The 20,752-nt window shown below is 35.5% G+C and overlaps 1 protein-coding gene across 1 annotated transcript; it reads right to left on the reverse strand.

Annotated features, from left to right (window-relative positions):
- Window positions 1–433: 433 nt before the first annotated feature.
- Window positions 434–19,704, reverse strand: LOC148703642 (uncharacterized). The gene is made up of 2 exons (XM_088720742.2): window positions 19,059–19,704; window positions 434–543 (listed from the first exon to the last, which is right to left on the reverse strand). Exons 1-2 carry the CDS (start codon window positions 19,702–19,704, stop codon window positions 434–436), a joined length of 756 nt encoding a protein of 251 aa, XP_088576868.2.
- Window positions 19,705–20,752: the final 1,048 nt, after the last annotated feature.

Consider the following 20,752-nt stretch of genomic DNA (forward strand, 5'->3'; position numbering starts at 1 on the left):
TCCATTTAGATCACATACATCTGAATGTATTAATTCTAATAAAGTTGAATTTCTATTTACTATTTTAAATGGTTTTCTAGGTTGTTTAGATTGAACACAAATTTGGCACCTTTCTTTTTTATTTAATGAAACATTAGGTAATAAACCAGAGCTAATCATTCTTTTAATAGTATTATTATTCACATGTCCTAATCTAGCATGCCAAAGAGATGAAGAACATATTGAAAGCACAATTTTATTATTGTTATCAGAAGAAAAATCCAAAGATACATTATTTATTACATACAAGCCATCACACTCATAGCCTTTGCCTACAAATGTTCCATTCTTTGTTATAATCACTTTCTTAGATTGAAATAACAAAGAATAACCACTCCTATTTAGAAGAGATCCACTGATCAGATTCCTCCTTCCATCGGGCACATGGTACACATTAAATAGTGTAAGCACATTCCCAGACGTAAGCCTTAGAAGTACTTTTCCAGTTCCAAGCACTCGTGCCTAGGTGGAGTTCCCCATAGTTACTGTTAGGCCACTCCGGACCTGATAAGTAGTAAAAAGGGTATGATCAGTACACATATGAACATTCGCATCTGTATCCACTAACCAATCGGTAGAGCAAATTGTCAAATTTAATTCTGGACTTAAAGTTACATACCGATCATCAGTATTAGTAGGACCAATACTGGATAGCACCATGTTGGTTTGTGGATTTGCAGGTTGAGAAGGCGTATTGATGACCCAAAGATTGATTCATAGATTGATTTTGATGATCACAAAACCTTGAAGTATAGATACTAATGTTTATGTTGCAAGGAGAAAGATATTTATTTTGCAAGGAACATAGCAAGTTGGAAGAACACAAGAAGGCCTCCAAAGCTCTCAAGTTGGAAGAAAGCTACAATTTATTGGCCCAAGTTTAAAGTTCAAAGGATTCAAATTGGAGGAGTAAAATCAAAAGAAAAATTCAAAAGAACAGTCTTCGAGTCGACTCCAGTGGAATTCGAGTCGACTCCGGAGAAGTATGAGTCGACTCCGGAGAAGTATGAGTCGACTCCTAGGAGTTACAGGCAGAAAAGTCAGAGAGCAGTTTTCGGGTCTGAGATTCGAGTCGACTCCAGTGGAACGCGAGTCGACTCCGATGGTTGGTAGGTCGACTCCAAAGAAAGCAAGAGTCGACTCTCAGCGGAACACAAGGAAAAAGTCAGAGAGCATTTTTGGGACTCTGAGATTCGAGTCGACTCCCGCATTGCACGAGTCGACTCCGAGACTCCGCGACCATCAACAGACAGAAAACCAAGTTACTGCCTCTGAGATTCGAGTCGACTCCCAGACAGCTCGAGTCGACTCCAAGGCAGCGCTACACCAAGATGGCAGAAGGCTGTGTTTCGCAAACTGAGAGCCGAGTCGACTCCAAGGAAGTTCGAGTCGACTCCAAGACTGGACGAGCCAAAAGACAGAGGATCGGGAGTTCGGGCTCTGAGATTCGAGTCGACTCCCAGGACAGTCGAGTCGACTCGAGAGGACAAAATTCAAAATTAGATCCACGGACTTCAGTGGATGAGCCGACTCCGAAATTGCCAAGTCAGCTCCAGAAGTTGGCGAGTCGACTCCAGGTTAAGACGAGTCGACTCCCAGTCGAGGCAAGCACATTAATTCAAATTTGGAACAGTGGGCGAGTCGTCTCCGGTAAAACACGAGCCGACTCCTGCAACAGGCGAGCCGACTCCTGATCGCGCGAGTCGACTCCGATCCCAACGGTCATATTGTCAGGAGGTGCAGACTGGTTCCAACGGCTCTATTTTTGTCTCTAACGGCTATATTCTTGTTTCCACGTTATCAAAAGCTATAAAAACAAGAAGAGAGCTAGGAGAGAACTTATGGAAGTGGGAGAGATCATCTAGGAAAGAGATCTCAAAGAGATTACAAAGGAAATCTCCCATAAGCACAAAAGGGCCATCCAAAACGAAATAGAGAGAAGAAGAGCATCCAAGTGAATCCGAAAGCTTCCTCTCCATCCGTGTGCTGCCTCAGGGATCCTCTACTTCATGCCAAATCAGAGGAGGATCAAGTAAAGAAGAAGCCGAGCTCCTCCATCTTCAAAACTCGTTTGAGGGCTTCTCTTTACTCTATTTATTTATATTATCATATTTGCTTGTTTAAGAAGCTTTGTTTTGTTTTATACTTTGTTTTAATATCTTGTAACTTGATTCAATCAAGGGATTGAATCAAGGGGTTAAGGTTTGTTGGTGAGCCAAAGGGAAAACCAACGGTGATAGGTTTGTTTGTGAGCCGAGGGTAAAACCAACGTGTAAGGGTTTGATTGTGATCCCGGGAAAACAATCGGAGAGGTTCTAGTCGGTGAGCCTGGAAAAACCGACCGAGTTCGTTGTGCGCTCGTAAAACAACAAGTTGGGTTGTGAGCTTGTAAAACAACCGGCTGTAATCTGAGGGATTATAGTGAAATTTCCAAGAGGTCTTGGGGAGTGGATGTAGGTGCTGGGATGCACCGAACCACTATACTTTTGTTGTGTTTGTGATGCTCTTTGTTATCTAACTTTCTCACTCACTTACTTACTTAGATACATTGCTTGCTTAACTCTTCTCCGTGCATCCTTTAGTTGCAAGCATATTCAATTTACTTAATCAAGTCTCATTCAATATAACAACATTAAGACTCATTGTATTGAATTGCATACTTGGGCAAACTTAGACTAATCTTTTATTGAGTCCGCTGCTTAATAGTTGATTAGATTAGAATCATACTCTTGCTAAGTTTAAATTCCACTATGCATCCATACAACTTAGCTTAATTAACTCTAAAAGATTAGAAGTAGTTGAAAAGTTTTTAAAAGACCCAATTCACCCCCCCTCTTGGGTTGTCACCTTGGGCAACAAGTGGTATCAGAGCAGGTGCTCAAATATTATTTGTAGTCTTAACCGACTAGAGCCAAAGATCATGACAACTCAAATAGATAGTTTTCTAGGAGAAGGACAATCAATTGATACACCTCCACTGTTTAATGGTATAAACTACCCACATTGGAAAATACGCATGCGCATTTTCATTCAATCACAAAACTACTATCTATAGAAAATCATAATAAATGACCTTCACACACTCTCTCATATTAATGAGAAGGACTTAGCACAATTAAATGCTAATGCTATGAACATATTATATTGTGCTATTCAAGAAACAAAGTTTAATGAAATTTCTGCATGCTTATCTGCTAAGGAGATCTGGGATACTTTAGAAAATATTTATGATAAATCTCAGATTAGCTCTCATATGCTTCAATTATATACTAACAATGAGACTGCAGAAAAGGGTGATGAATCTCCCTCAGTCGAGTCGACTCCAAGTAGCTCAGAGTCGACTCCCAAGTTAGTCGAGTCGACTCCAATAAGGTCCGAGTCGACTCCGAGGCAAATCAGCTTCCTAAAGACAAAGAAAAAGAGGAAGCAAGAAGAAAGGAAGAAAGAGATAAAAAGGAAGAAAGCCTTGACCAAGAAAGAGTCAAGCCAAAAAATAAAGGTTAGGAGCAACAATGATGATATTAGCTCCAAGAAACTACAAGAGGTAACTGACTTGTGCTTTATGGCACAAGAAGACAAGGTAAAATCTGAATCTACTCTTACCTCAAATGATTTTCAAGAAGAATTCTCTTATGATGAATTATTAAATGCTTTTCATGAGTTGTATAGTGATTGTAGAAAATTATCTGTAAAGAATAAAAATCTTAAGAAACTAAATTCTGAAAATGAAAGCTTAAGGTCATTTTCAGAAGAATTGATTCAGAAAAATCATAGCTTAATTAAAGAAAATCAAAACTTAAGTAAAGAAATTAACCAATTAAGATGTTTTATTAACAAATTCACTGTAAGTTCAGAAAGATTAAAAATGATGTTTGAAAGCCAACATGCTGATTTTGATAAATCAAAATTTAGCTTGACTCCTTCACTTAGCCATAAATCTCTAGAGATAAAGGTTATCAATTTACCAAGCAAACCATTAAATAAGATAACTTATTTCAAAAATGAAAAGGATGGGAATAACAACTTTACCTATCGTTCTAGTATAATTAAATCAAATGGTAAAGTTATTACTATTAAACAGATATGGGTTCCAAAAGGAACCATATGTCCTAACTCTCAAGGACTCAAGCAAGCTTGGGTACCCAAAATGAAAAAATGAGGATGTACACATAGGTGTACCAAGGTACCTATGGAACATAAAGAAACTTAAAAAGTTATTAACAAAAAAAAAATAATAATGAAATCAGTAATTCTTGCATCTCATCATTATTTGTGCTTTAGTATTTGATATGATTTGCTAGTAGTGATCAATTTTGTGATATAGAAAATATTTTTGGAAATATAATCAAATCTCTTCATTTTTTAGTATACTTTACTCACTATTGGATAAGTTGCTAAATGATTAATCAATTTATTAAGAATAACTCTATGAATTCTCTATATGCTTGATTGAGAGTTATTATCCATGGCATTATTGTTTATTGATCATAGATATGATAATGTGTACTTGGTATGCTTTTGAATATATGCACTATGAATACCAAGAAACCATCCTTGGCATATAAAATCAACTCATGCTAGTATGTACTTAATCTCAAAAGACCTTGCCATAGGCTTACTTAGATTATCTACTTAAAGGTCAAAGTTTTGCTATGCATGCTAACTAAGGAAACAAACAAAAATCACTACTAAATCTTGTAAAAGTGGTTCAAATGATAAAGGTTTCCAAACTGTGAAGATAAAGAGTATCATGGCACAGTGTTGAAAACCAAAATCCTGATAAAGGTTATACAGAAAATAATATTAAATCCAATGATTTCAGCACCAAGGACACCATAAGCAAAATAGGATTAATAGAATTCTTGAAGAAATGAAAAAGACAATTATGTATGATAGTCATCTACTTAAATAATTTTTAAAAGACTATCATCACTGCTTGTCATACATATGATTTCTATTTTTGATGAAAATTTTGATCTTCTGAAAAATGGAAAATGAACCATTGCATATCTTTCATATTTTTCAGTCGTACATGTTATTATGAAAATAATGCCAAATCTGATAGAGATATGTCTATCCTTGGATATCATTCATCAAGCAATGCATATAGAATATTCAATGAAAAGATTTTAGTTGCAGAAATATCAAGTCATTTTATTCTTTATGAGACTAATGATTTATTATCAAGATACTAAGATCAAATTATATATGTATATGGTTAATCTTTTACATATAACAATCTAAAAATATGTTAATAATTAGAACCAAATTGAGTTTTTCAGAAATGCACTTAATGAAGAAAAATTGATGACTACTAAAAGACTAAATCAAGAAAAGATGAAATAGATCTTGATGAAATTTTTGCATGATTAGAAGTAAAGATTACCATCATCATTTGCTTGCTTTATGAGCTTTATAGTCCATCAAATGAGTGTGTAGAATGGACTCCTATGTGCTTACTTTATTAAAGAAGATATATGTTAAATAACCACCATATTTGAAAACACTCATTACAAATATGATAAAGCAATATATGATTTGAAACAAGCATCAAAAGCATGATATATAAAAGCTTAAGTAACCTTTTTGATAGAAAGTAATAGTGATAAATCTATGCATCAAAAAGAAGAATTTGTGATATCTTATTTGCTCAAGGCATGCATTGATGACTTCATTTTTTGGTTCTACTAATGAAGAGTTATATGAGGATTTTACTAAGCTCATGTAAGGTGAGTTTGAAATATGTATGATGAATGAATTAACATCTTCTCTCAAACTCCAAATTAAGACAAACAAGAAAGGGGATCTTCATTGACCAAAGTTAGTCCACAAGAAAACTCTTATAGAAGATTGGCATGAAGAAGGTATGTCTATGACCCCATCTTGTAGAATTTGAAAAGGATGAGCAAAGTAGATCTATTGTTTTAAAGCTGTATTGAAGCATGATAGAATAATTATTTTATCATACAGCTAGTAGACCAGATTGTATTCTCATTATGTGACCTTGTGCAAGACTTCAATCTAACTTTAATTAATCATATTTTATTGATGACAAATAAATCATAATCTGAATTTTGATAGAAATAAATGTTTAAGATAAATTGATTAAAACATAGTTAACATATCTTATTGATAATTATCTTAAGCAAATAGAATCTAAACTAAATTGACTTAAACTATCTTGGTTAATGAATCTATCTCTTTAGTTCAAATGATATGTGCTTGCTTATATTTAGGCAATCTCTTGAGTAAAGTGACTCAACATGCAACTATTGTCATATCTTATATTGAGTCATCTAGTTAAAAAAATATATATGTTGGATGAATGCTTTGTATCTTAAAGAAACTAATGACCTTCCTTCAAGAAAGAAAAATGAGAAATTTCAACTTGAAGGATATCTTCATGTAAGATACACTAAATATTCACATGCAAACAAGAGAGAGGATCTTCTTCAGCCAAAAGTTCACACATAAGAAATCTAGTTTGGCTTGAAGAACATATAATGAATAGGTAATTTTAGATACCTTTCTCACAAATTAATTGAGCAAAGTCAATAACTTAAATCCTATTATGGCATGATTAAATTCTTTAATTATTAATTTTTGATATCATGTCTATATGTGTATTGACTGACTTATACTTTTAGAAATTGTTTCATGGTTTGCCCAAACTAAAATATATCTTTGCCTATGTCATAACCATGAAATACACAAGTATATGCTTAAAATTTTGATGTAAAATAACTTGTGAGAAGTTATGAATCCTTGAGCACAATGAAAATGTTGTTTGCATAATATACATCTATATGATACATAAGATTATCTCTTTATTCTACTCTTTCATGTAAATTACTTGAGAATAACAAAAAGAGAGAGAGATAAAGAAAAGAAAATGGACATTATTCAAGAGATGAAAAACTGAGCAAAGGCAAGTACTTCAATCTTAAGGAAAAGCAAAACAAGCATAATATATTCGGCACACTTAGAAGGGATAAAATCTATAATTAATTACACTCAAACAGGGAGAGTTTGGAGTGAACATTTTAACCTTTCTATATTGCTCATCATAGGGATGGTGCCAATTGGGAGGCTAGTGGTAGTACCCGGCACTATTTGACCCAACTATTCGGTGTAGGACATATTAGGGACGGCACAAGAGGGAGGCTAGTGGTAGTACCTCGTGCCCCTTCCCAACTCCATCGGATAGGGAGTAAATAGAGTATAGAGCATAAGAAAGTAAAAATGAAAGACAAAGTAAATGAAAGTATACAAGAAAGAATCAATTCAAATTTTTAGTCACATGGAAACACACTTTAAGGATGAAATCAGTGCAAAATTATATTTAAATAGGAGGAGTTTATTTGAAAAGAATTGATTTTGATACTTGACATGCTTGTTCTTAATATTTTAATGTATGACTTAACACACACTATATTTTGCATGTGGCATGATATTTTAAATTATGGGTTCTCAATATCTTTTGTAGTACCCCATACTTGGACAACTTGATTGAATGTTTGAAATACTACATAACATTTTTTGCTTAGTTTTATTGAAAAGAAATTTCAGATTTGTTGTTAGCAATCATCTCTAAAATCTGAAAGTTGAATAAAGAAGAAGAGAAGGATATCTCTATTTAGGAAAAATAAATTTTATTCTATCCTTCAACTTGCCTAAATTTGGTATATAATGTTCAAATTCGTACCAAAACTCAATATTTAATACAAAGATTCTGAATATGCTCTTATATGTTTGAAATATGTATTTTCAATCGTAATCATTTAAGATGAGCTATAATGTGGAAGATACATATCTCAAAGTATGAGTTTGAGAGCCTCTATTGAAAATCCTATGTAATTCAGAATCTGATTTTGTATAAAAGCTTAAACTAAATGTGATTTTTAAATAAAGTCTTACTTTAAGAAAAACAGAATTAATTTTGATGCCTTTGGTGATTGCTCCGATACGCATCCGAAACATATCATTTCTTATCTTCAAAGTATACTAATATTGGTTCAAATGATGTGTCTTTCGATGATCTTGATTGCAAACAAAAATTTCTAAATATATGATTCTATTTTGATATTAAAAAAAAATATTTATTGTGCTTCATGTATACATTGCTGAAAAACTATGATTAAGAAATTGAGTTCTATAAATATATATACCTCAATGATCATCTATATATTTTTCTCTCCTACATTATTAAAGACTTCCATCAATAGAGTGAATGATCTTAAAGCTAGAAACATTTCACCTCACTCAAATGACTCTAAAAGAAAGAAAATGTAAATGCTTTTGAAACAAACTGAGCTTCAATTGAATCATTTTCTGATTAATACTTTTATACATTTTCTCTAAGATTAGGAGAAAGCATAACTTGTTCTTAAAGGATTAGAAAGAGTGATTACTATAAATTCTGAATAATTCTAGATCACTCTACATTCTTGATATTACAGAATTTCAGTGTTATTCACGTTTATCACTAAAATCTGAAATTCAACAATTAAAATGATTAAAGAAGAATGCATCTTTTGAGGGAGAGCTTTAGATATTCAGTATCCTATCCCAAAGACACTTTATTTTGATGCATACTTTGAATTTTATGGATTGATTTTGATAAACCTCCTTATATTGCAAGACATGCTTTAATTTCCTTGAGATGAGTTCTATAAAGGTTGTCTTATCTCAAACTATATTTTTTGAGATTGACAATCTTATTGAACATTATCTTAGGATTCTAAACTCTTAAATGGAATGATCAATTGAGGGGGAGAAAGAAAATTTCAGAAGGAGAGGTCTTATGGAACTTAATTACATAAATCTATAGGAGAGGGAAAGAATACTAAATGAAAAGTGATCCTAATACTCTCCAATATGTATCATCTGAAATTTAAATCTGAAAATCTTTATGATACACCTTGAGGCATGTTATTTGGTTAATATATCTTCTGCACAAATCATGAACCAAATTGCAATTCAAATAGTTGATCTTAAGAGCCTCTAATTTAATGAAAAAAGGGGAGAATAACGTGTTAAATTTTCTTGAGTATCTCGTAGAAAATCTATTTTGGAATTCACTAATGAGTCCTAATTGGCTTGCTCTTTAGAACTTCAATATTGTGCCAATTCATATTTTTATATATGTATCAAATCGTGCTTATTTTCTAAAGGAATAAAAGAAAGTCCTTAAAAGAGCTCTAAGATATATCATAAATTGCATGAATTCATATTTTGGTATTTGTGCCCCAATGCTCTTATTATCATAAAAAGAACTTTGAAGTCATGATCCAACATAATGATATGTTTTTCAAGTATATAAGTTTTGATCTTTTACTCTGAAAATCAATTAAATTGCTCTCATGTTGATAAAATACTTAATAGATTGGGCAAAAGGTCTTAAATGAACAAGCTTTCATACTTAGTGAAGAGAGGTTAGATTTCCACTCATATTTTTCCTTGAATATCATTTGTGGTACTTCTTGAATTAACCTAAGCAAGATTCCACCTACACTTGATTAGAAAACTATCTGTGGTATCAAATTAAAAAACCTCTTGAATTCACACTCGATGTGTTCTGCTCTGATCTTTGTACTTAATGTTTCACTATCTTTTTGATGTTGTCAAAAAGGGGGAGAAATATCTAAGTATATGCTATATACTCAGAATGCTTTATTACTTTGAATTAAATACAAATCAGCTTAAAATTTAAATATGTTGATTGTGTTAAGCTGATTAAATCTAAAGCATTATCATGAAGTATGTTTTTAAATATATATGTTTTCCACTTCATGCAACTTAGCTATGTATTACTTCTAGAAATCAATATCTTTTATATTGCATATACTCCAAGTTTTGTCATCATCAAAAAGGGGGAGATTGATGACCCAAAGATTGATTCATAGATTGATTTTGATGATCACAAAACCTTGAAGTATAGATACTAATGTTTATGTTGCAAGGAGAAAGATATTTATTTTGCAAGGAACATAGCAAGTTGGAAGAACACAAGAAGGCCTCCAAAGCTCTCAAGTTGGAAGAAAGCTACAATTTATTGGCCCAAGTTTAAAGTTCAAAGGATTCAAATTGGAGGAGTAAAATCAAAAGAAAAATTCAAAAGAACAGTCTTCGAGTCGACTCCAGTGGAATTCGAGTCGACTCCGGAGAAGTATGAGTCGACTCCGGAGAAGTATGAGTCGACTCCTAGGAGTCACAGGCAGAAAAGTCAGAGAGCAGTTTTCGGGTCTGAGATTCGAGTCGACTCCAGTGGAACGCGAGTCGACTCCGATGGTTGGTAGGTCGACTCCAAAGAAAGCAAGAGTCGACTCTCAGCGGAACACAAGGAAAAAGTCAGAGAGCATTTTTGGGACTCTGAGATTCGAGTCGACTCCCGCATTGCACGAGTCGACTCCGAGACTCCGCGACCATCAACAGACAGAAAACCAAGTTACTGCCTCTAAGATTCGAGTCGACTCCCAGACAGCTCGAGTCGACTCCAAGGCAGCGCTACACCAAGATGGCAGAAGGCTGTGTTTCGCAAACTGAGAGCCGAGTCGACTCCAAGGAAGTTCGAGTCGACTCCAAGACTGGACGAGCCAAAAGACAGAGGATCGGGAGTTCGGGCTTTGAGATTCGAGTCGACTCCCAGGACAGTCGAGTCGACTCGAGAGGACAAAATTCAAAATTAGATCCACGGACTTCAGTGGATGAGCCGACTCTGAAATTGCCAAGTCAGCTCCAGAAGTTGGCGAGTCGACTCCAGGTTAAGACGAGTCGACTCCCAGTCGAGGCAAGCACATTAATTCAAATTTGGAACAGTGGGCGAGTTGTCTCCGGTAAAACACGAGCCGACTCCTGCAACAGGCGAGCCGACTCCTGATCGCGCGAGTCGACTCCGATCCCAACGGTCATATTGTCAGGAGGTGCAGACTGGTTCCAATGGCTCTATTTTTGTCTCTAACGGCTATATTCTTGTTTCCACGTTATCAAAAGCTATAAAAACAAGAAGAGAGCTAGGAGAGAACTTATGGAAGTGGGAGAGATCATCTAGGAAAGAGATCTCAAAGAGATTACAAAGAAAATCTCCCATAAGCACAAAAGGGCCATCCAAAACGAAATAGAGAGAAGAAGAGCATCCAAGTGAATCCGAAAGCTTCCTCTCCATCCGTGTGCTGCCTCAGGGATCCTCTACTTCATGCCAAATCAGAGGAGGATCAAGTAAAGAAGAAGCCGAGCTCCTCCATCTTCAAAACTCGTTTGAGGGCTTCTCTTTACTCTATTTGTTTATATTATCATATTTGCTTGTTTAAGAAGCTTTGTTTTGTTTTATACTTTGTTTTAATATCTTGTAACTTGATTCAATCAAGGGATTGAATCAAGGGGTTAAGGTTTGTTGGTGAGCCAAAGGGAAAACCAACGGTGATAGGTTTGTTGGTGAGCCGAGGGTAAAACCAACGTGTAAGGGTTTGATTGTGATCCCGGAAAAACAATCGGGGAGGTTCTAGTCGGTGAGCCTGGAAAAACCGATCGAGTTCGTTGTGCGCTCGTAAAACAACAAGTTGGGTTGTGAGCTTGTAAAACAACCGGCTGTAATCTGAGGGATTATAGTGAAATTCCCAAGAGGTCTTGGGGAGTGGATGTAGGTGCTGGGATGCACCGAACCACTATACTTTTGTTGTGTTTGTGATGCTCTTTGTTATCTAACTTTCTCACTCACTTACTTACTTAGATACATTGCTTGCTTAACTCTTCTCCGTGCATCCTTTAGTTGCAAGCATATTCAATTTACTTAATCAAGTCTCATTCAATATAACAACATTAAGACTCATTGTATTGAATTGCATACTTGGGCAAACTTAGACTAATCTTTTATTGAGTCCGCTGCTTAATAGTTGATTAGATTAGAATCATACTCTTGCTAAGTTTAAATTTCACTATGCATCCATACAACTTAGCTTAATTAACTCTAAAAGATTAGAAGTAGTTGAAAAATTTTTAAAAGACCCAATTCACCCCCCCCTCTTGGGTTGTCACCTTGGGCAACAAGTGGTATCAGAGCAGGTGCTCAAATATTATTTGTAGTCTTAACCGACTAGAGCCAAAGATCATGACAACTCAAATAGATAGTTTTCTAGGAGAAGGACAATCAATTGATACACCTCCACTGTTTAATGGTATAAACTACCCACATTGGAAAATACGCATGCGCATTTTCATTCAATCATAAAACTACTATCTATGGAAAATCATAATAAATGACCTTCACACACTCTCTCATATTAATGAGAAGGACTTAGCACAATTAAATGCTAATGCTATGAACATATTATATTGTGCTATTCAAGAAACAAAGTTTAATGAAATTTCTGCATGCTTATCTGCTAAGAAGATCTGGGATACTTTAGAAAATATTTATGATAAATCTCAGATTAGCTCTCATATGCTTCAATTATATACTAACAATGAGACTGCAGAAAAGGGTGATGAATCTCCCTCAGTCGAGTCGACTCCAAGTAGCTCAGAGTCGACTCCCAAGTTAGTCGAGTCGACTCCAATAAGGTCCGAGTCGACTCCGAGGCAAATTAGCTTCCTAAAGACAAAGAAAAAGAGGAAGCAAGAAGAAAGGAAGAAAGAGATAAAAAGGAAGAAAGCCTTGACCAAGAAAGAGTCAAGCCAAAAAATAAAGGTTAGGAGCAACAATGATGATATTAGCTCCAAGAAACTACAAGAGGTAACTGACTTGTGCTTTATGGCACAAGAAGACAAGGTAAAATCTGAATCTACTCTTACCTCAAATGATTTTCAAGAAGAATTCTCTTATGATGAATTATTAAATGCTTTTCATGAGTTGTATAGTGATTGTAGAAAATTATCTGTAAAGAATAAAAATCTTAAGAAACTAAATTCTGAAAATGAAAGCTTAAGGTCATTTTCAGAAGAATTGATTCAGAAAAATCATAGCTTAATTAAAGAAAATCAAAACTTAAGTAAAGAAATTAACCAATTAAGATGTTTTATTAACAAATTCACTGTAAGTTCAGAAAGATTAAAAATGATGTTTGAAAGCCAACATGCTGATTTTGATAAATCAAAATTTAGCTTGACTCCTTCACTTAGCCATAAATCTCTAGAGATAAAGGTTATCAATTTACCAAGCAAACCATTAAATAAGATAACTTATTTCAAAAATGAAAAGGATGGGAATAACAACTTTACCTATCGTTCTAGTATAATTAAATCAAATGGTAAAGTTATTACTATTAAACAGATATGGGTTCCAAAAGGAACCATATGTCCTAACTCTCAAGGACTCAAACAAGCTTGGGTACCCAAAATGAGAAAATGAGGATGTACACATAGGTGTACCAAGGTACCTATGGAACATAAAGAAACTTAAAAAGTTATTAACAAAAAAAAATAATAATGAAATCAGTAATTCTTGCATCTCATCATTATTTGTGCTTTAGTATTTGATATGATTTGCTAGTAGTGATCAATTTTGTGATATAGAAAATATTTTTGGAAATATAATCAAATCTCTTCATTTTTTAGTATACTTTACTCACTATTGGATAAGTTGCTAAATGATTAATCAATTTATTAAGAATAACTCTATGAATTCTCTATATGCTTGATTGAGAGTTATTATCCATGGCATTATTGTTTATTGATCATAGATATGATAATGTGTACTTGGTATGCTTTTGAATATATGCACTATGAATACCAAGAAACCATCCTTGGCATATAAAATCAACTCATGCTAGTATGTACTTAATCTCAAAAGACCTTGCCATAGGCTTACTTAGATTATCTACTTAAAGGTCAAAGTTTTGCTATGCATGCTAACTAAGGAAACAAACAAAAATCACTACTAAATCTTGTAAAAGTGGTTCAAATGATAAAGGTTTCCAAACTGTGAAGATAAAGAGTATCATGGCACAGTGTTGAAAACCAAAATCCTGATAAAGGTTATACAGAAAATAATATTAAATCCAATGATTTCAGCACCAAGGACACCATAAGCAAAATAGGATTAATAGAATTCTTGAAGAAATGAAAAAGACAATTATGTATGATAGTCATCTACTTAAATAATTTTTAAAAGACTATCATCACTGCTTGTCATACATATGATTTCTATTTTTGATGAAAATTTTGATCTTCTGAAAAATGGAAAATGAACCATTGCATATCTTTCATATTTTTCAGTCGTACATGTTATTATGAAAATAATGCCAAATCTGATAGAGATATGTCTATCCTTGGATATCATTCATCAAGCAATGCATATAGAATATTCAATGAAAAGATTTTAGTTGCAGAAATATCAAGTCATTTTATTCTTTATGAGACTAATGATTTATTATCAAGATACTAAGATCAAATTATATATGTATATGGTTAATCTTTTACATATAACAATCTAAAAATATGTTAATAATTAGAACCAAATTGAGTTTTTCAGAAATGCACTTAATGAAGAAAAATTGATGACTACTAAAAGACTAAATCAAGAAAAGATGAAATAGATCTTGATGAAATTTTTGCATGATTAGAAGTAAAGATTACCATCATCATTTGCTTGCTTTATGAGCTTTATAGTCCATCAAATGAGTGTGTAGAATGGACTCCTATGTGCTTACTTTATTAAAGAAGATATATGTTAAATAACCACCATATTTGAAAACACTCATTACAAATATGATAAAGCAATATATGATTTGAAACAAGCATCAAAAGCATGATATATAAAAGCTTAAGTAACCTTTTTGATAGAAAGTAATAGTGATAAATCTATGCATCAAAAAGAAGAATTTGTGATATCTTATTTGCTCAAGGCATGCATTGATGACTTCATTTTTTGGTTCTACTAATGAAGAGTTATATGAAGATTTTACTAAGCTCATGTAAGGTGAGTTTGAAATATGTATGATGAATGAATTAACATCTTCTCTCAAACTCCAAATTAAGACAAACAAGAAAGGGGATCTTCATTGACCAAAGTTAGTCCACAAGAAAACTCTTATAGAAGATTGGCATGAAGAAGGTATGTCTATGACCCCATCTTGTAGAATTTGAAAAGGATGAGCAAAGTAGATCTATTGTTTTAAAGCTGTATTGAAGCATGATAGAATAATTATTTTATCATACAGCTAGTAGACCAGATTGTATTCTCATTATGTGACCTTGTGCAAGACTTCAATCTAACTTTAATTAATCATATTTTATTGATGACAAATAAATCATAATCTGAATTTTGATAGAAATAAATGTTTAAGATAAATTGATTAAAACATAGTTAACATATCTTATTGATAATTATCTTAAGCAAATAGAATCTAAACTAAATTGACTTAAACTATCTTGGTTAATGAATCTATCTCTTTAGTTCAAATGATATGTGCTTGCTTATATTTAGGCAATCTCTTGAGTAAAGTGACTCAACATGCAACTATTGTCATATCTTATATTGAGTCATCTAGTTAAAAAAATATATATGTTGGATGAATGTTTTGTATCTTAAAGAAACTAATGACCTTCCTTCAAGAAAGAAAAATGAGAAATTTCAACTTGAAGGATATCTTCATGTAAGATACACTAAACATTCACATGCAAACAAGAGAGAGGATCTTCTTCAGCCAAAAGTTCACACATAAGAAATCTAGTTTGGCTTGAAGAACATATAATGAATAGGTAATTTTAGATACCTTTCTCACAAATTAATTGAGCAAAGTCAATAACTTAAATCCTATTATGGCATGATTAAATTCTTTAATTATTAATTTTTGATATCATGTCTATATGTGTATTGACTGACTTATACTTTTAGAAATTGTTTCATGGTTTGCCCAAACTAAAATATATCTTTGCCTATGTCATAACCATGAAATACACAAGTATATGCTTAAAATTTTGATGTAAAATAACTTGTGAGAAGTTATGAATCCTTGAGCACAATGAAAATGTTGTTTGCATAATATACATCTATATGATACATAAGATTATCTCTTTATTCTACTCTTTCATGTAAATTACTTGAGAATAACAAAAAGAGAGAGAGATAAAGAAAAGAAAATGGACATTATTCAAGAGATGAAAAATCTGAGCAAAGGCAAGTACTTCAATCTTAAGGAAAAGCAAAACAAGCATAATATATTCGGCACACTTAGAAGGGATAAAATCTATAATTAATTACACTCAAACAGGGAGAGTTTGGAGTGAACATTTTAACCTTTCTATATTGCTCATCATAGGGATGGTGCCAATTGGGAGGCTAGTGGTAGTACTCGGCACTATTTGACCCAACTATTCGGTGTAGGGCATATTAGGGACGGCACAAGAGGGAGGCTAGTGGTAGTACCTCGTGCCCCTTCCCAACTCCATCGGATAGGGAGTAAATAGAGTATAGAGCATAAGAAAGTAAAAATGAAAGACAAAGTAAATGAAAGTATACAAGAAAGAATCAATTCAAATTTTTAGTCACATGGAAACACACTTTAAGGATGAAATCAGTGCAAAATTATATTTAAATAGGGAGAGTTTATTTGAAAAGAATTGATTTTGATACTTGACATGCTTGTTCTTAATATTTTAATGTATGACTTAACACACACTATATTTTGCATATACTCCAAGTTTTGTCATCATCAAAAAGGGGGAGATTGATGACCCAAAGATTGATTCATAGATTGATTTTGATGATCACAAAATCTTGAAGTATAGATACTAATGTTTATGTTGCAAGGAGAAAGATATTTATTTTGCAAGGAACATAGCAAGTTGGAAGAACACAAGAAGGCCTCCAAAGCTCTCAAGTTGGAAGAAAGCTACAATTTATTGGCCCAAGTTTAAAGTTCAAAGGATTCAAATTGGAGGAGTAAAATCAAAAGAAAAATTCAAAAGAACAGTCTTCGAGTCGACTCCAGTGGAATTCGAGTCGACTCCGGAGAAGTATGAGTCGACTCCGGAGAAGTATGAGTCGACTCCTAGGAGTCACAGGCAGAAAAGTCAGAGAGCAGTTTTCGGGTCTGAGATTCGAGTCGACTCCAGTGGAACGCGAGTCGACTCCGATGGTTGGTAGGTCGACTCCAAAGAAAGCAAGAGTCGACTCTCAGCGGAACACAAGGAAAAAGTCAGAGAGCATTTTTGGGACTCTGAGATTCGAGTCGACTCCCGCATTGCACGAGTCGACTCCGAGACTCCGCGACCATCAACAGACAGAAAACCAAGTTACTGCCTCTGAGATTCGAGTCGACTCCCAGACAGCTCGAGTCGACTCCAAGGCAGCGCTACACCAAGATGGCAGAAGGCTGTGTTTCGCAAACTGAGAGCCGAGTCGACTCCAAGGAAGTTCGAGTCGACTCCAAGACTGGACGAGCCAAAAGACAGAGGATCGGGAGTTCGGGCTCTGAGATTCGAGTCGACTCCCAGGACAGTCGAGTCGACTCGAGAGGACAAAATTCAAAATTAGATCCACGGACTTCAGTGGATGAGCCGACTCCGAAATTGCCAAGTCAGCTCCAGAAGTTGGCGAGTCGACTCCAGGTTAAGACGAGTCGACTCCCAGTCGAGGCAAGCACATTAATTCAAATTTGGAACAGTGGGCGAGTCGTCTCCGGTAAAACACGAGCCGACTCCTGCAACAGGCGAGCCGACTCCTGATCGCGCGAGTCGACTCCGATCCCAACGGTCATATTGTCAGGAGGTGCAGACTGGTTCCAACGGCTCTATTTTTGTCTCTAACGGCTATATTCTTGTTTCCACGTTATCAAAAGCTATAAAAACAAGAAGAGAGCTAGGAGAGAACTTATGGAAGTGGGAGAGATCATCTAGGAAAGAGATCTCAAAGAGATTACAAAGAAAATCTCCCATAAGCACAAAAGGGCCATCCAAAACGAAATAGAGAGAAGAAGAGCATCCAAGTGAATCCGAAAGCTTCCTCTCCATCCGTGTGCTGCCTCAGGGATCCTCTACTTCATGCCAAATCAGAGGAGGATCAAGTAAAGAAGAAGCCGAGCTCCTCCATCTTCAAAACTCGTTTGAGGGCTTCTCTTTACTCTATTTGTTTATATTATCATATTTGCTTGTTTAAGAAGCTTTGTTTTGTTTTATACTTTGTTTTAATATCTTGTAACTTGATTCAATCAAGGGATTGAATCAAGGGGTTAAGGTTTGTTGGTGAGCCAAAGGGAAAACCAACGGTGATAGGTTTGTTGGTGAGCCGAGGGTAAAACCAACGTGTAAGGGTTTGATTGTGATCCCGGAAAAACAATCGGGAAGGTTCTAGTCGGTGAGCCTGGAAAAACCGACCGAGTTCGTTGTGCGCTCGTAAAACAACAAGTTGGGTTGTGAGCTTGTAAAACAACCGGCTGTAATCTGAGGGATTATAGTGAAATTTCCAAGAGGTCTTGGGGAGTGGATGTAGGTGCTGGGATGCACCGAACCACTATACTTTTGTTGTGTTTGTGATGCTCTTTGTTATCTAACTTTCTCACTCACTTACTTACTTAGATACATTGCTTGCTTAACTCTTCTCCGTGCATCCTTTAGTTGCAAGCATATTCAATTTACTTAATCAAGTCTCATTCAATATAACAACATTAAGACTCATTGTATTGAATTGCATACTTGGGCAAACTTAGACTAATCTTTTATTGAGTCCGCTGCTTAATAGTTGATTAGATTAGAATCATACTCTTGCTAAGTTTAAATTCCACTATGCATCTATACAACTTAGCTTAATTAACTCTAAAAGATTAGAAGTAGTTGAAAAGTTTTTAAAAGACCCAATTCACCCCCCCTCTTGGGTTGTCACCTTGGGCAACACGTATGTTCATAGTTCTGATACTTCTTCCTCTTCATCCGGCATACTCGAGCCATATGACCGAGTTTCCCACAATTGTAGCAAATCGGCTTCCGATCATTCTTATTGATATGGTGTTTTGGCTTCATAGGTTTTCTTTTATTTCTAGGTCCACCCTTTTCAAATTTGGAGTTCTTGAACTTATGGGTCTTACTCTGGCCTTTTATAAAGTTCACCTTGGTTAGAAGCTCAGGATTCATGAGTTGCTCATTATCTTTCTCAAGGTGTTGTTCTTGGATCCTAATGGCAGACAATAGAGTTTTCATTGTCATATCCTCGGTTTTATGTTTCAGGGATAACCCAAAGTCTTTCCAAGAAGGTGGGAGCTTGTCAATGGTACAAGCAACTTGAAGGCTTTCAGTTATACCCATTCCCCTTAAGCCTAATTCATGATAAATCACTGTTAACTCATGGGCTTGATCAACTACGGGCTTGGTGTCAACCATCTTATAAGACAGGAATTGACTAGCAGCATACTTGTCCATTCCGGCATCTTGGATACCATATTTCTTATTAAGATCATCCCAAATCTCCTTGGAGGTTTTAAAAGTGCAGTAGACATCAAAAAGGGGATCAGTAAGATAGGACAGAATCCTTCCCCTACACAGGTAATCTTTCTTCTTAAATTCCTCCAAATTACAAGTTCTAGCTGGTTCATTCTCTTCCTCATTTGGAGGAGAGTCAAAGATTATGGAAAATAACCCTAGTGTGGTTAAGAAGATTTCCATCTTCTGTCTCCAACGCTTAAAGTTATTTCCATTAAATTTTTCAGGAGGAACCGGGTCACTTGCATTGGCCATTGGGGTAACTCTAAGTACTAGCCTATTATATGTAGGAGAAATCTACTTCAAGAATGTTGGATATATACTGTCCCAGAAAATTTTAAATCTATAATACTCTACTTCAATAAATAATAGGCAGAAATAGGCTTAGAGAAAATAAATAGAGAAAGTGGAAAAATGGAACCCGAGATGCTGAGGCGTGGTATGTTGGTCACTTTTCTTGAAGTAGATTTCGCCGCCTTACAGTGCACTAGGCTTAGATGGCGTTCTACTCCTGAGATACAACAGCCTTTCCTTCTGCCTCAATGATTTGCACGGATCAAAGAAGCCTTTGAACCCAGAATCAGTATGCAGCAAGCCCGATTGAAAGAAAAATAGCGAATAGGAGGAATAGAAGTTCTCTGTTTTCAATTCTGTTTTCTGTCTAATCCGAAGAGGTCTATTTATAGACTTCTTCGGAACAGACGCGACCAAAAATCGGTCAACGGTCAAAACTGGTAATAAAGTTTGAAAAAACACTGGGAGTAGGATCAGCGGATGTGAGGTCGGTTGCGAAGAGGTGCTAACGAGGAAGCGACGTGGCTCCTCGTGCTAAGGGTGCGAAGCACGACTCATGCGCCTCTTGGCTCATCGCACCTGTTGTCCGACCTCGGCTCCTCTGGGCTCATTGCACCTGTGGTCCGATCTTGGCCTCGGCACCTCGGACGAGCACAGGCACAAGGAACCTCGGACGAGCAGGGCCTCAGTCTCTTGGACAACCTCAGCTCTGGGTCGCACAGGTGCAAGGAACCTCGGACGAGCAGGGCCGACGAGCACAGGCACGGGCGCAAGGAAACTTGGACGAGCATGGCCTCAGTCTCTTGGACGACCTCAGCTCTGGGTCGCACAGGTGCAAGGAACCTTGGACGAGCAGGGCCGAGCGAGCACAGGCTCGGGCGCAAAGACCGTCGGGTCGAACGAGCACAGGCACAGAACCGAGCAACATAACCAAGCTGCCTCTCCTTCACGTAAATAAATCCTCCATATGAGAATTTTAAAAAGGAGGGAAAAGAGATTCGAACCACCT

Source organism: Phoenix dactylifera, chromosome 4 (genome assembly GCF_051530095.1).
Source record: "Phoenix dactylifera cultivar Ajwa chromosome 4, Ajwa_hap1_PhDact_Kaust_v1.1, whole genome shotgun sequence".
Classification (NCBI taxonomy): Eukaryota; Viridiplantae; Streptophyta; class Magnoliopsida; order Arecales; family Arecaceae; genus Phoenix; species Phoenix dactylifera.